The 13,265-nt window shown below is 41.9% G+C and overlaps 3 protein-coding genes across 3 annotated transcripts; 1 reads left to right on the top strand and 2 right to left on the bottom strand.

Moving 5' to 3' along the window:
- Positions 1–2,015: 2,015 nt before the first annotated feature.
- LOC125765621 (methionine synthase reductase-like) lies at positions 2,016–3,960 on the bottom strand. Its single transcript, XM_049430955.1, has 3 exons — positions 3,782–3,960; positions 3,324–3,719; positions 2,016–3,239 (listed from the first exon to the last, which is right to left on the bottom strand). The coding sequence occupies exons 1-3, from the start codon at positions 3,869–3,871 to the stop codon at positions 2,388–2,390; spliced, it is 1,338 nt and encodes a 445-aa protein (XP_049286912.1). The 5' UTR covers positions 3,872–3,960; the 3' UTR covers positions 2,016–2,387.
- A 5,295-nt stretch (positions 3,961–9,255) lies between these two features.
- Positions 9,256–10,484, top strand: LOC125766173 (coiled-coil domain-containing protein 137). The gene is made up of 3 exons (XM_049431891.1): positions 9,256–9,489; positions 9,556–10,141; positions 10,215–10,484. The coding sequence occupies exons 1-3, from the start codon at positions 9,395–9,397 to the stop codon at positions 10,440–10,442; spliced, it is 909 nt and encodes a 302-aa protein (XP_049287848.1). The 5' UTR covers positions 9,256–9,394; the 3' UTR covers positions 10,443–10,484.
- Positions 10,485–10,495: 11 nt separating this feature from the next.
- Positions 10,496–12,925, bottom strand: LOC125766171 (methionine synthase reductase). Its single transcript, XM_049431889.1, has 3 exons — positions 12,091–12,925; positions 11,874–12,014; positions 10,496–11,814 (listed from the first exon to the last, which is right to left on the bottom strand). Exons 1-3 carry the CDS (start codon positions 12,184–12,186, stop codon positions 10,693–10,695), a joined length of 1,359 nt encoding a protein of 452 aa, XP_049287846.1. The 5' UTR covers positions 12,187–12,925; the 3' UTR covers positions 10,496–10,692.
- Between the last annotated feature and the right edge of the window lie 340 nt (positions 12,926–13,265).

The following is a 13,265-nucleotide window of genomic DNA, read 5'->3' as shown; positions in this document are numbered from 1 at the left end:
ATGTCCGTACGATCGCGATCATACTCTAAAACGATACGAGAAACGAAATTAATAAATTCGATTTTAGGCTCGCATGTTGTAGGACACCGTGGATTGAAGAAGGTTTTAAGATTGATAACATTGATAAAATCATCCTTTGCCAAACTCAGTTGAAGTTGAGTTGCGAGTATTTTTCTAAGCTATCAGACGAAACAAATGTTTTATAATACCCTTTTTTGCGTCCATTTCGTCACTTGCTCCGCAGTCGATTCGAAATGCCATTTATCAGCTGTTATCAGATAACGCGTTTGAAGCACAGTAACAGCAAATAGGTAACACTGCTGCTATTGCACCATCCTTTACATATAGGCCTGGTGGCGGCCAAAAGGTGCTAATAATGAACTCTCCACTTCTTTCGGTATGGTCGTGACATGCGTGTGTAACCTTACTCGTTCACAAACACAGAGAGATCGCACGCGTTAGCGAGTACTTCCGGTTATTTCTTATCAGCCTAGCGGACATGAATTCGCACTATATGAAACGATCAACGATGTGCTGTATTAAGCTAAATGCACTATTAGTGCATCTTCACAAACCAACTACACTTTTTTAAGTACAGTTTGGAATTAAAAAACCAATTTAGTTGTTGCACGACTATAACAAGACAACATCATATTGCAAAGGTTTATCACTCGGCAACACAGTGAAACACGATTTCAAATACATTCCCGCCCTTCCAGTTGGACTAGCTGTTGATTGCCTTGAACAGTATTTGGAGGCTATGCGTCGATCGTACAGTTTGTCCCGAACTCGGAACAACAATAGCACACGGCGTGTAACCTTAAATGAGGAAGCAGAAAACTCCAAAGCCACAGCAGCAACATGTTGCACATGTTTCGCATAAAAAAAACGACGCCCCAACACCCAATCGAGGTCCGCATAGAAACCCCAACACATATTGAATGGTAACGTCTTCCGCGCAGTATGCCACTTACATCAGCGACGACGTTGTTACGTGCCCCTGTGGTAGTACCCAGAAGAACTGAATGTTGATAGTCGTTCGAAAGCAGAACGCGCGTGTAGTATGAAGGGTGGGTTGGCGCAAAAAGAAACATGCTCTCGGCACAAGAATGCTTGGTTATACCAAGCGGCGAATTATGTTTGTTTAATGTAATAGAAATAGGCCCAGCGCGCCACACACCATCTGGACTGTACTGGATGACTGTTTGAAGAGGTACATCTGCATCGTCCATAGTAGAGAGAAACCATCCCGGGCCATATTTAAGTTTTGACGATCAGAATACCGTCCGTAGCTTATGATTGATTGGTGGCTGCAATCAGTCAGCAGTTGTCCATATTTTGCAACGGCCAGCAATAAACAGAAAATAAGTACGTTTTTTCTTCGTTTAGCTATACATGTCTGACTATTATTGTACATAGAACGGAAAGTATTGGTGTTTCCTGTAATCGAAAATGGTTCGCAAGGGCGTTGTTAACATGTTAAGCTAAATCTTTAATCGACGCTTTAACATTTTAACTGATGCCAATAGGTTGTAAATAGGTGGAGCATTACAAGAACACAACAACAAACCATCACAATTCTACCGATAAGAGATATAGGCACTTATGGAGAAAGCTTGCTATTTTATTCCTGTAACTGTAGAACAAACATTCTGACCATGTTGCTTTTGATCGCGCTTAGTTTATAAAGGAAGCATGTTTTTATACGTATTACAAGATTAGGAATTATGTGTAATCGAAAACAATGGGAAACAACAGGAAAACTCTCTGACATAGAACGCTTGTCTAGTACCAGATACATTACCACACTACTTGCATCGTTAAACGTGTGTATAAGTGCGACTGCAACAAAAAACCTGGCATTCAATTAAGAATTGTATTCGGGATAGAAACATTCACAATATGTTTTATTTCTATTTTACCACAATTTAAACAACATAATAGCAACAACGATCACCAGATAGAGGATATTATTCGGTGCGAGCAGTAAATGCTTTTGAAAGTATTTCTTTTCTTTAGCGTGGACACAACGATTCAAATGTAAACAGCATTCAACATTGGAACTATTTTGTAGTAGAACGTTTTTTTTTTGTTTGCAATATTGTTTAAAACGTTTATGTTTAGAATATAGTTTGTAATAGGAAGATACAATTGTCTCGACTGATTTACTAATTGCTTCTCATCCGAAAATAACGAGCTTTGGAAGGAGTGCAACGTCTGGGATTTATCAAGTAAGTTGCTTCTTATTTCAATAAGAATATCACACGAAACATTTAAAAGGAAAGTTTAATTTTCACATTGTACAAATTAACATGTTTTGTAATTTTATTTGTATCGCTTGCAGCTACCCATTATATGTCATTTGTTATAATTACAGTTTATGTAATTCAAAGCCAAACATCTTCACGATATTTGCCATCCTTCTTAAGCCCACTAATAAGTGCTTTGATATCCTCTTGTGTTTCTGATGCTTGGACCAGTATGTCGATTACGGTGTTAGTTATTTGTGGTAAAAGTACCTTTGAATCTCCGCAAACATAAAACAACGCCTGTGGGTTGCGTATGTTTTCAACGATTTGGCAACGTTTTTCCACTATCTGACTTTGCACATACTTGTACCGTGTATCGGCATCTCGTGAAAATGCTTCATAACAAGCATCCAACACGCCCGCTTTAAGATACTTTTTGATTTCATCTCTACACAGATAGTTACGCTCTCGATAGCGAAATCCTACGAACAGTTCGGCACGACCTAGTGTTTCACCTTTAGCTAGAGCATCTGCACGTAGCTCAAGAAACGAAAGATATGGAGATATTCCCGTACCGGTGCCAACCATTATAATGTTTCGTTTTAGATCACTGTCCTTGTAGACAAATGCACTGCTCTGGCGAAAGTAAAAATATAACGTTGCCCCTTTTTCCAATCGCCGAAGGTACGTTGTGGTAATCCCCGGATTGTTTTCGTTGTGCGAGAAAAGAAAGCGTAGCGCTGGGCTGTCTCCTTCTCGGTACACGTTCGCAATCGAATAGGGACGTGGCATAAGCCTGGGAAGATGTTCTACAAATATTGCGACCGTTGGTTTACACGATGGGACCAGCTGGAGCAAAGAAATTATTCCCTTTCCGTTCTGCAGGACTAGTTTTTCATACCAAAAGTTTCCTTCTTTTGAGCATAAAATTTCCAGGATGCGACGATCATTCTCATTCGTAGTATATGGTATTAAAGCGCGTATCAAGAGCTAAAATGATAAATATGATTTGAAGTACTGCTGACGGTACGATGTTATGATTTGAGGGCAAAAGTAACTCCCCTTTTTACTTACTTTCTTTGGTACCGCATGAAGATCCAAACACTCTCTGAACAGACGTCGGTAATTTACGACATGAGGTACGAACATCGGGATCTTGGCACCCTTTTTAGTTGTACTCTGGTCAATGCCGATCTTACAAACAGTTTCACATTGGGACAACAAATTCAAACGGTCTAGAATGTAATCGACATCACTATCTGTGTTGTAGGATAAAATGCCTATCGTATCTCCGGGCCAATATCGGTGTCCTGTGTGATGTTCGTAATTAAATGTTAAATCGTGTACAGGTTTTACATCCTCCTCTTCCACGATCGTTGCAATGTTGGTGACAAATGCCGTAAATACATCCGTCGCGGCGAACGGTTGAAGCACATTAGCTTGCAAGTGTGCTGCTTGTGGTACATCTTCCTGCGGAACACATTTAATGTATCATTTAAGCTATTAAAAATCATAGCTGCGAGTTTCCTTACCGTGGTCTCTTCCAGCACAATAAAATTCGAAGGAAGAGCTGGCAATGTTATCTTTTTTCCCTCGAATTCGTGTAAAACTTCCAAAGACATGCTGCCGATTTACAAATTTCGATGTGATTCACAGCTGAGCTAAAACATAAACAATGCAAATACACGTTGGTCACCATGCAGTGTTGCCAGCAGAAGCAATGTTTTTTTTCATTTAGTTTATGTTGGTAATAACCGTATGGGTTTGAAATGTTTTACTGTTATTTAAGCATAATTAAATCATGAAAATTGATACATAAAATTAACGGAAAGTTCTTTACAAGTGATAATTTTGTTTCGTTTCCTACGAATTGTAATACGGATGTATTACGGAAGATATAACTTTTCGGAAGGAGGCTTTGGTAGCCTAATAACAAAGACGGAAGGTATAACGGAAGAACGGAAGACAAAACGGAAGAACGGAAGAACGGAAGATGTTGCTTGTACAACGATCCAATAACGAATATCTTTATTCAGCATGACAGTTGCGCAGCACACTGTCATGTCCAATGGTCATAATTCACTCTGACATTTCGAAAGCTCTTCACAATGATACCGGTTGCGGACCTGACACTACAGTATATTACAGCTCGGCTATCCTGACTTAGGATTGACCTCAATTCTACTTGACTACATACCTAATCATATTTACGTATTAGTGGCCCACTTCCTAAGCTTATCAACTTCTAGAACGCCATCATAGGCCATTTGTGTATGTTGACATCCCTCAACATCTCTAACGACATAGCGGTCATGAGGAAGAATTTTGTGAATTATATAAGGGCCGCGAAACCTACAGTTAAGCTTTTTGTTGACACCGCTTGTGTCTGTATATTTGATAGCTACTAGATCTCCTACGTTGAATTTAGGAGCTGGCTTGTTCCTATCGGCTAAGTATTGCTCATTTCGATTTTGCGATATTTCGATATTTTCCTGTGCTTCGGAACGGAGACGATTAAGGTCTCGACTAACGTCTTCTGTTTTGGACTCAAGAAATTCACGCAATTCATCCACGACCCAACCCCGCTGCTCGACCCCGAAGAGTAGAATGGACGGTAGGAAGCCCGTGGAACTATGGACCGTATTATTAAGAGCGTATTCGGCAGATCGTAAATGCGAACTCCAATCAGAGTAGTCGGTGAGCTCAGACAGTTTGCTTAGTATAGGACGGAGTACACGATTAACGCGTTCGACCTGACCATTCGCTTGGGGAGAGGCTGTAGCATTAAGTACATGGGAGATATTGTGAGACTCTAGAAATTCTTTAAAAAGATTCGAAGTAAAACACGTTGCTCGATCACTAATGATCCGTTTTGGTCGACTGTAGTATGTCATATACTGATTGAGTGCGTCACATACCTCGTTAGTGTTAGTTGTAGCAGTAGCATATAATTTCGTAAATTTAGTAAAAGAATCTATAATGACCAAAACATATTTCTTGCGAGACCCAGTACAGGGCAATGGACCCAGATGGTCCAAGTGTATAGTGTCAAAAGGCAGCGGTACTTTTGGGATGCTAAATAGGTTACGATTATTTATCCTAGAGGGGGCTGAATATACAATACATTTTATACAATTTTTAAGAAAGTTCTCAATCTTAACTGTCATTTGAGGAAACCAATAATGCTGACGAATAGTGTGAAAGGTCTTAGTAGTTGCGAGATGGCCAATCTTTTCATGGTTGTGTCGTATGACGTTATCTACCATTTCACGAGGTACATACAATTGGAGGGGATAGAGGGGAGACTGATGATAAACAAGACCATCTTGCAAGACGAATCCATTAACAGGACCGACTTCGAGTTTTCGTTTTAAAGAGTCAATGGAAGGATCTCTTGATTGAGCTACCTGAAGTTGAAAGTCAAGGTCTAATTCGCTAATTGCACCTACTGCTTCAGTTCGGCTTAATGCATCCACGTGAGCCATAGAAGTTCCGGAACGATAATGAATGGTGTAATCATAGTTCTCCAGAAAAAGAGACCATCGAGCAATTTTTGCAGATCCATTACGGTTCTTTAGGGTCTCGACCAATGAATTACAATCTGTGTATATCTTCAAAGGGAGCCCGTGAACGTAGGTATGGAATCTCTTAAGTGCATAGATAACGGAGAGCGTTTCTAGCTCATAACTATGCAGCTTCGCTTCTTCTTTCGAGGTTGTTTTCGAGAAATAGGCGATAGGATGAAGTTTCTTGTCGTCCTGCCTCTGCAACAATACTGCTCCAAATCCGAATGAGCTTGCATCACAGTGAAGTTCGGTTTCCCTTTTTGGGTTAAAAATGGCAAGTACAGGAGATTGAATGAGTCTCTCGCGGAGAGTTTCAAAAGCCTCACGACAATTAGCATCAAAGCTAAAGACGGCATCCTTCTGTAGTAACTGAGTAAGGGGTTTAGCAATGCAGGAAAAAGACGGAACAAAACGTCGAAAGTAAGAGAATAAACCCAAGCATCTTCTAAGTTGTTTCACATTTAAAGGCATTGGGTAGTTTCGTAAGGCTTTAATATGCCGGTCACTAGGTCGGATACCAGAGGCGCTCGCCTTATATCCTAGATAATCCAACTCCTCATGCGCAAACCTACACTTATCCACCCGTAGTTCTAGGCCAGACTGTTTGATTCTCCTCAGAACAGATTGGAGGGTTTCCAGGTGGGACTGAAGATCGGCGGAAGCAATAATTATATCGTCCAAGTAGACCACTAGTTTTTCATCATCAATAAATTCGCGGAAGATTGAATTAATGAAACGCTGGAATTCGGAAGGAGCGTTTTTAAGGCCAAAAGGCATTTTTGTATATTCGTACTGACCGTCAGGGGTAACAAAGGAAGTGTAAGGAATGGAAGATTCTTCCATCTGTACCTGATGGAATCCGCTTTTCAAATCCAACAAGCTGAAGAACTTTTTGTTACTGAGATGCTCTAAGCAAGTCTCGATCAACGGAAGAGGGTAGTTGTCCCTTACAGTAATCTTATTTAGCGGTCGATAGTCCACGCACATCCGTATCTCTCCACTCTTTTTCCTAACGAGCACCAGGGCAGACGCATAAGGGGAATTACTTGGTCTGATGACTTCCTCTTCGAGTAATTTGGATACGATTTCCTTAACTTGGTTCCGCTCTCCATAAGAGAGTCGACGGGGTTTAGTAAAAATAGGGGTCTGATGAGTGAGGTTGATCTTCATCTTATGATTTATTAACTGAGTGCATTGAATAGAATTGTCGAGATAATTTTCCTTAATGATTGATAGGACAATAGCGGAATGCCTGGAAGATAATGTGGGGCCAACATCAAGCTCAATTTCCGATTCATAAACGTCAATAGCAGAAATTTCATTGGTTGCTACATCTAGTGAATCCTGGTTCTGGGTTTCAATTTCCCCCCGAGGGGGCTGCGTAAGAGAGACGTAATTCTTAGAGTACGTAAGACTGACGTTAAACGAAGGGAGTATATCTCTACCAATAATTATTGGCCAGGCCATAGAGTTCTCGGGTAATATAATAAATGAATGATTGAGGATCACCTCCTTAAATTTTATACGGCACGTTACTTGACCACGAGTATAAAGTCGGGAGTTCCCAAGGCCACGAAATCGAGAAGGGGCTAACGTAGCCAGGAGTCCAACTGGAACTATGGATTCATTTATAAAACTTACAGAACTACCTGTATCAAATAGAGATTGTATTCCTTTTACTACCACAACCGGTTTTCCTAACTTGAGAAAAGAAACACTCACCTCTTGTAATTCATCTAATGCCAGAGTTTCATTATCATCACCCGCAATACGAGCAATTGGATCCGGATGAGCAGCAGCATTCGCGACCTTCTTTGGGCAATTTTTGTAGTTATGCCCCATCTGGAAACACGTGAAGCATGCCCCCGGTGGTCGGTTGGGGCGAGAACAGGCACTCTTAAGATGTCCAAACTCCGAGCAGTTGTAACATCGAATGATGTTCTGCGTTGCTCCTCGATTGGTCGAAACAGGAACTTTCTCCGGAATTGAAGATGATGTCGTCGTCGGCTTGGGGACTCTTCTGGACCGAATAGTCTCGAATTTCTTAAGCATAGGCTTCAGATCTTCCACGTTGTTTGCCATGAATCGCATCCCAGCAGTAAGAGATGGGCTATCCAGACCATCAAGGATAATGTTGATCAATTCAGGTTCCGGGATGGGGGCTCGGCTGGCAATACGTTGCATATCCAACACATAACGTAAGGCGGTCTCCTTTGGGGAGAGACGACGGGATCGTAATTGTCGAAGAACGGCTTCAACCGTTGGCGGCACACTCAAGGTTGAGATGAGTTCTTCCTTTAACTGTTCCAGGGTAAGGGCACGAGATGACTGGGCAACGATAGCCGCAGATCCTTTAAGCAGCCGACGAGCATGAACAAATTTATCAGCATCCTTCACACGATGTAGGGAGAAAGTATAATCGAGGTCATCCAACCATTGGATGATACATCTGTCGTCGTCTCCCGTGAAGGGTTCGATTGTTTTATCGAGCTTTAAGTCAGCAATCGGTGGTGAAGCACATTCAGCCTGGTGTTCCAAAGCCTGAATCTTACGGCGCAAATCCACTAACTCCAATTGTTGCTGCAATCTGCGAATTTCGTCATCGTAAGTAGCCTGGGTGCATTTGTTAGTCGGGTTACGTTCTTTGGCCGCACTATCAACACGCTCCGCTTCGGTAGCGTCCAACATGGCAGCACCGCTTGAAGCGTCCAAAATGGCGACATCACGCTTCGCGAGTATGGCACTCGAGGCGTCCAAAATGGCGGCATCGCGCTTCGCAAGTGTGGCACTCGAGGCGTCCAAAATGGCGGCATCGCGCTTCACGGGTGTAGCACTCGAAGCGTCCAAAATGGCGGACAGGCACGTGGTAGGAGCATCGGTCAAAGGCGCTTCGGAAGCTGGTTCCTCGTCTGGTATCGGTGTGGCGTCAATTCCCATAATTTCAGCAAACAATCTCCGGATCTGGGCAACGGTAGCGGAAGGGGGAACCGCAATCCCCGCATCCGACAGAACGCCCAACATTTCATCACGGCTAGGCATGATCTAAACCAAGATGACACAACGGCAGCACGGGGCGAATCCCACTTCTGAGATGTAATACGGATGTATTACGGAAGATATAACTTTTCGGAAGGAGGCTTTGGTAGCCTAATAACAAAGACGGAAGGTATAACGGAAGAACGGAAGACAAAACGGAAGAACGGAAGAACGGAAGATGTTGCTTGTACAACGATCCAATAACGAATATCTTTATTCAGCATGACAGTTGCGCAGCACACTGTCATGTCCAATGGTCATAATTCACTCTGACATTTCGAAAGCTCTTCACAATGATACCGGTTGCGGACCTGACACTACAGTATATTACAGAATATTGTTTCAAACTGTCAACAATGTCAAACTTGCTTTGACAGTTCTCATCATTCGCATGCGGTGCAATGTTGTTCAACAATCCTCTCGAAGAAAGCTTGTAAATGGTGTGATCTGTTCGATTTAAGTGTGGAAATATATTTGTTTGCAGCTTTTACGAAGCGGATTTAGTTGTGAAAAAAGACAACATTCAAAAAACTCCACAACAGAATGGGCCGGTTCGGACCAAAGCATCGTAAAATCCCCGTTCCCAAACGCCATGGTGTTCGTGACCCGCTGAAACGGCTCGCCGAAAAAGAAGCTGCGTAAGTAATAGAATACAAGTGAAATCCACTTTTAATCTTAGCCTAAAACTTTTCCCCCCACGATAGCATTAAAGACAAAATCAACAACCCTCCGAAGGAACATGATGTTCAGGAGGTTTCGAATCGTTTCAAGCGATTTATGGTACTAACCAAGGAGGCCAATCAACCCAGGCAACGATTCAAAAAAACAATAGAAAAACCAAAATTGCGAATCGGAAACTCGATTGTCGAAAAGCGCAATAAAGAATCGGAAGAATCGTTCCTGATGCGTGCTAGTAACCTCCAGCATGCTCGTGAGGTAGAGGCCAATTTTGGTGTCAGGTTTGGTGTTGAGGTGGAACACGACGATCAAACGGGAGCAATTCGTGTCGTCAAACGGAAAGGTATCGAAGTAGATGGCATGTTGGAAAAAATCAGCGATGAAAAACGTGGCAAAGTAAGCAAGCGAAAATTAAGGGCCGCAGAAGCTGCCAAAACCAAAAAAGCCATGATAGCGGAAAAGAAACAGAAAGCGATTGATAACCAACGAGAGGAGGAAGATCTGTTGCTGCGAGAGTATCAATACGAACGAGTGCCTTTTGGTGAGGTTGTAAAGGAACCGCCAAAACTCCGTGCACTTCCACGGCGAGCCAAAAGGGAGGGTGTTCCAAGGGTAAGTTATTCGTGGATGTGGATTCAACATGATAGAGAACATTCTTTTAATTGACAATTGTCCCTTTTTTTAGCCTGGATCCAAAGGCCTGTTGTTAAGTACATTACTGCAGCCAAAACAAACAGAAAATCAAGAAGAACCGGTTCCCAAGAAAACGTCCAAAAAGAAGAAAACCGAAACGAAGTTGGATCTCAAAGGCAAGCGAAAGAAACTGCCGATGGCAACCAGAATGAACATTGAACGTGAACAGCAAAATGTCATCGAAATGTACCGGCAATTGAAGAAGAAATCAAACCAATAAAGAAATGAAGCAACGGTTCCTGCTATTGGGAATCTTAAATCAGGTATGTCTACTTCCTTACTTTTGCATTGGTTTCTAAATTACTCTGTTCTTTGAAATAAGGAACAAACTTTCAGTAGTCGATTGTTTAACGTAATCGAACGTCCGAACTCATTTATTATAAACTACTCAGCAGGTTGTCAGTTATAAATATGGGCTTCTTGTATTATACAGCCATTTCTACACACATCGCCAACAAACAAAAATCCACTCAGTATCGTATCATCGAATAGTACAGATACTTCCCCGTCTTCTTATACTCCGCCAGCAGGTCGGCTGCTTCTGCTTTGGGTATAGACTTTACTTTACTCATGCACGTCACTATCGTGTCCTGAATGCGGGGAAGCATGGTGCGACCTTCCCCGCAGAGATAAAGCTTTGTGGTGTCGTCAAGCAGTAGCTCCACCAGCTCCTCCTTTCTATCCTCGATGATGTCCTGCACATACTTGTACTGGCTGTCCTCATCACGGGACGAAGCTACATGCAACCGATCCAGCACACTGGCTTGCATGAAACCCTTCAACTCGTTCTCGTAAAGATAGTTGCGATCCTGGTAGCGGCAGCTTGCCAACAACCAAGCAGATCCCATCTTAATCTTTCGATTAGAACTCTTCATCTGCTTGCGATACTCGAGGAAGCCAATGTACGGGGTCACACCAGTACCCGGTCCGATCATTATAATGTTTCGTTCGAGATCCTCTTCGCGATAGTTAAAGACAGGTTTCAACTGGCGCAGGTATATGTACAGATATTTGTCCCATTTGTTTGGATGCAGCAATTTGCTTTCGAGCATGTGCGTCGTGATGCCAACATGCCCATCGTTCAGCATAGCAAAGGCAATACGGATGTGGTTCTCCCGTCCATAGCTCGCTATAGAATAGGGTCGTGCTTGAAGCCGTGGCAGATGTTCAATCAGCATCGCCAATGGTGGCCTACAGGTAGCCACGTACTTTAGCACGTGCAGGAAGTTCATCTCGTTCTTCAGGATCAATTCATTGTAAAGGTTGGAACCTTCTTTCGAAGATAAAATCTCTAGCAAACGCTTTTCACACTCATCTGCCGTGTGGCTAGCCATGGCCTGTAGCAACCCCTTTCGGGGTGTAATCCGAATGTCCAAGCACTCGGAGAGAAGTCTCCGCGGTGTGACGTACTTCGGCACGTAATGTGGTAATTCCGGGTTTTTCTTCTTTATAGGTTTTGCCAGCTTAACTTCGTACGTTTGATCGGCCGATTCAAGAAGATGCAACCGGTCCAGCACGTAATCTACCTCGCTGGCCAGGTTGTACGTAAGAATTCCGATTGCATCGCCTGGAAAATATTCTTCTTCCATGTTCTGAAACACATTAATGCGAATGATGAATGAAAGTTTTACTTAAAATCATTCTCTCTTACCGGTGGAAGTTTAATTGCGGCTTCGTACACCGTCTTCACGTCGTCACCCTCGGCCAGGACACGATAATGGAGTATGCTTGTTTTGTAAACATTGCTCGAACCGAACGGTTGTCGTGTGGTGCTCTGCAGATGATCCGAAGGCTGAAAACCCATAAACGCACAAACGCAAAACGTGAATGTTTTATTGAATATTTTTCATTTGTTCAAAACGCGTTACCACTTGTCCACTTTCGGAAGGATTCGCCTCGATGAACGATGCTGGTAGTTTGCTTAGCGTCAGTGGTGTCGCTTTAAATTGCTCCAGAACGTTCATGTTGGTTTCGTTGATGGTCGATGGAGGGTGTAATAGATGCAAAATATTTCACAATTACAGTTCACCGATTAATCTCGGATATTTGGATGGATTGTCACGACTTATCAGAGCTGAACGCTTCTTCAATACACATTTATAACTGGTATGTATCGAATGTGTGAATCATTATGGTCAATAAAACAAACGCATAGATATAACTGTTCACCATACGCTTATCACAAAACTAAAATTAATAGTCTCAATTAAAAAAAAACTTTTTTCATTCACTTATAACCTAACCGCATGAAATATGCGTCGGTACACAAATGGTTCGGACTTAACTTATTGTTTAATGCACTTAACACACTGAATAAGTTTCGGCTAAAAAAAGATAGTTTTGGTCACAGTTAAGTAGCGATGGTAATTGCTATCCCTGGAGAGTATTATTTTTACAATAAAAGATAGATCAAAGTTTTCGGCTGCCTGATGGTAAAAGCGGACGCGTTATTTCGGCCGCTATTGTTGTAAATAAAGACAGGTGTGCTGTGTGAACCTTGTCAAGGTACATACAGATCAACGTGACAGCGTATTTCGAGGGGTAGGAATGCTATTTCCTAGTGTTGGCCCTTCATAATCTTCTTGTTCCATATTTAAAAATAAATCATTTTCATCAGAACTGTTCATATTAGAACCCGATGATATTGAAGCTTTCTTCCAAAGTTGGGGAAGGCTCGATGGTGATTGTGATAAAACAACACTGATTCCAAACGACAGGATCGAATATCAAATCCCATCCGAACCGTCACTCCGTAGCAAGAACAGACTATAAAAAAATAAAATAAGTTGTAACGGCAATGTTGTTTCCAGTGAAAGTATATCAACTATTTTTTTTATAATTTTATGAGATAAATTTTGTTAAAACTTTAAGTACCATGAACATTTCGATTACATTTTACTTTCAACGCCATTTTCATAAAAACTAGAAAAAGAAATAGTTTATATAACGCTGGTCAGAAAGAATGTATATCAATTGCTTTTTAATTTTGTATCGCTGTTTTTTTTTGCATGGCCAGTTTGTATGAAATTATCAGTGGCGGATT

Source organism: Anopheles funestus, chromosome 2RL (genome assembly GCF_943734845.2).
Source record: "Anopheles funestus chromosome 2RL, idAnoFuneDA-416_04, whole genome shotgun sequence".
Taxonomy (NCBI): domain Eukaryota; kingdom Metazoa; phylum Arthropoda; class Insecta; order Diptera; family Culicidae; genus Anopheles; species Anopheles funestus.
This window is presented reverse-complemented; position numbering and strand designations above follow the sequence as displayed.

Excerpts from the sequence above, each read along its gene's own strand:
- LOC125765621 (XM_049430955.1), bottom strand. The coding sequence starts at position 3,871 with ATGTCTTTGGAAGTTTTACACGAATTCGAGGGAAAAAAGATAACATTG. Across the intron at positions 3,720-3,781 it reads TTGTGCTGGAAGAGACCACG|GAAGATGTACCACAAGCAGC; the intron begins GTAAGGAAACTC and ends TGTGTTCCGCAG. Across the intron at positions 3,240-3,323 it reads TTCATGCGGTACCAAAGAAA|CTCTTGATACGCGCTTTAAT; the intron begins GTAAGTAAAAAG and ends TTATCATTTTAG.
- LOC125766173 (XM_049431891.1), top strand. The coding sequence starts at position 9,395 with ATGGGCCGGTTCGGACCAAAGCATCGTAAAATCCCCGTTCCCAAACGC. Across the intron at positions 9,490-9,555 it reads CTCGCCGAAAAAGAAGCTGC|CATTAAAGACAAAATCAACA; the intron begins GTAAGTAATAGA and ends CCCCCACGATAG. Across the intron at positions 10,142-10,214 it reads AAAGGGAGGGTGTTCCAAGG|CCTGGATCCAAAGGCCTGTT; the intron begins GTAAGTTATTCG and ends CCCTTTTTTTAG.
- LOC125766171 (XM_049431889.1), bottom strand. The coding sequence starts at position 12,186 with ATGAACGTTCTGGAGCAATTTAAAGCGACACCACTGACGCTAAGCAAA. Across the intron at positions 12,015-12,090 it reads CTTCCGAAAGTGGACAAGTG|CCTTCGGATCATCTGCAGAG; the intron begins GTAACGCGTTTT and ends ATGGGTTTTCAG. Across the intron at positions 11,815-11,873 it reads CCGCAATTAAACTTCCACCG|AACATGGAAGAAGAATATTT; the intron begins GTAAGAGAGAAT and ends AATGTGTTTCAG.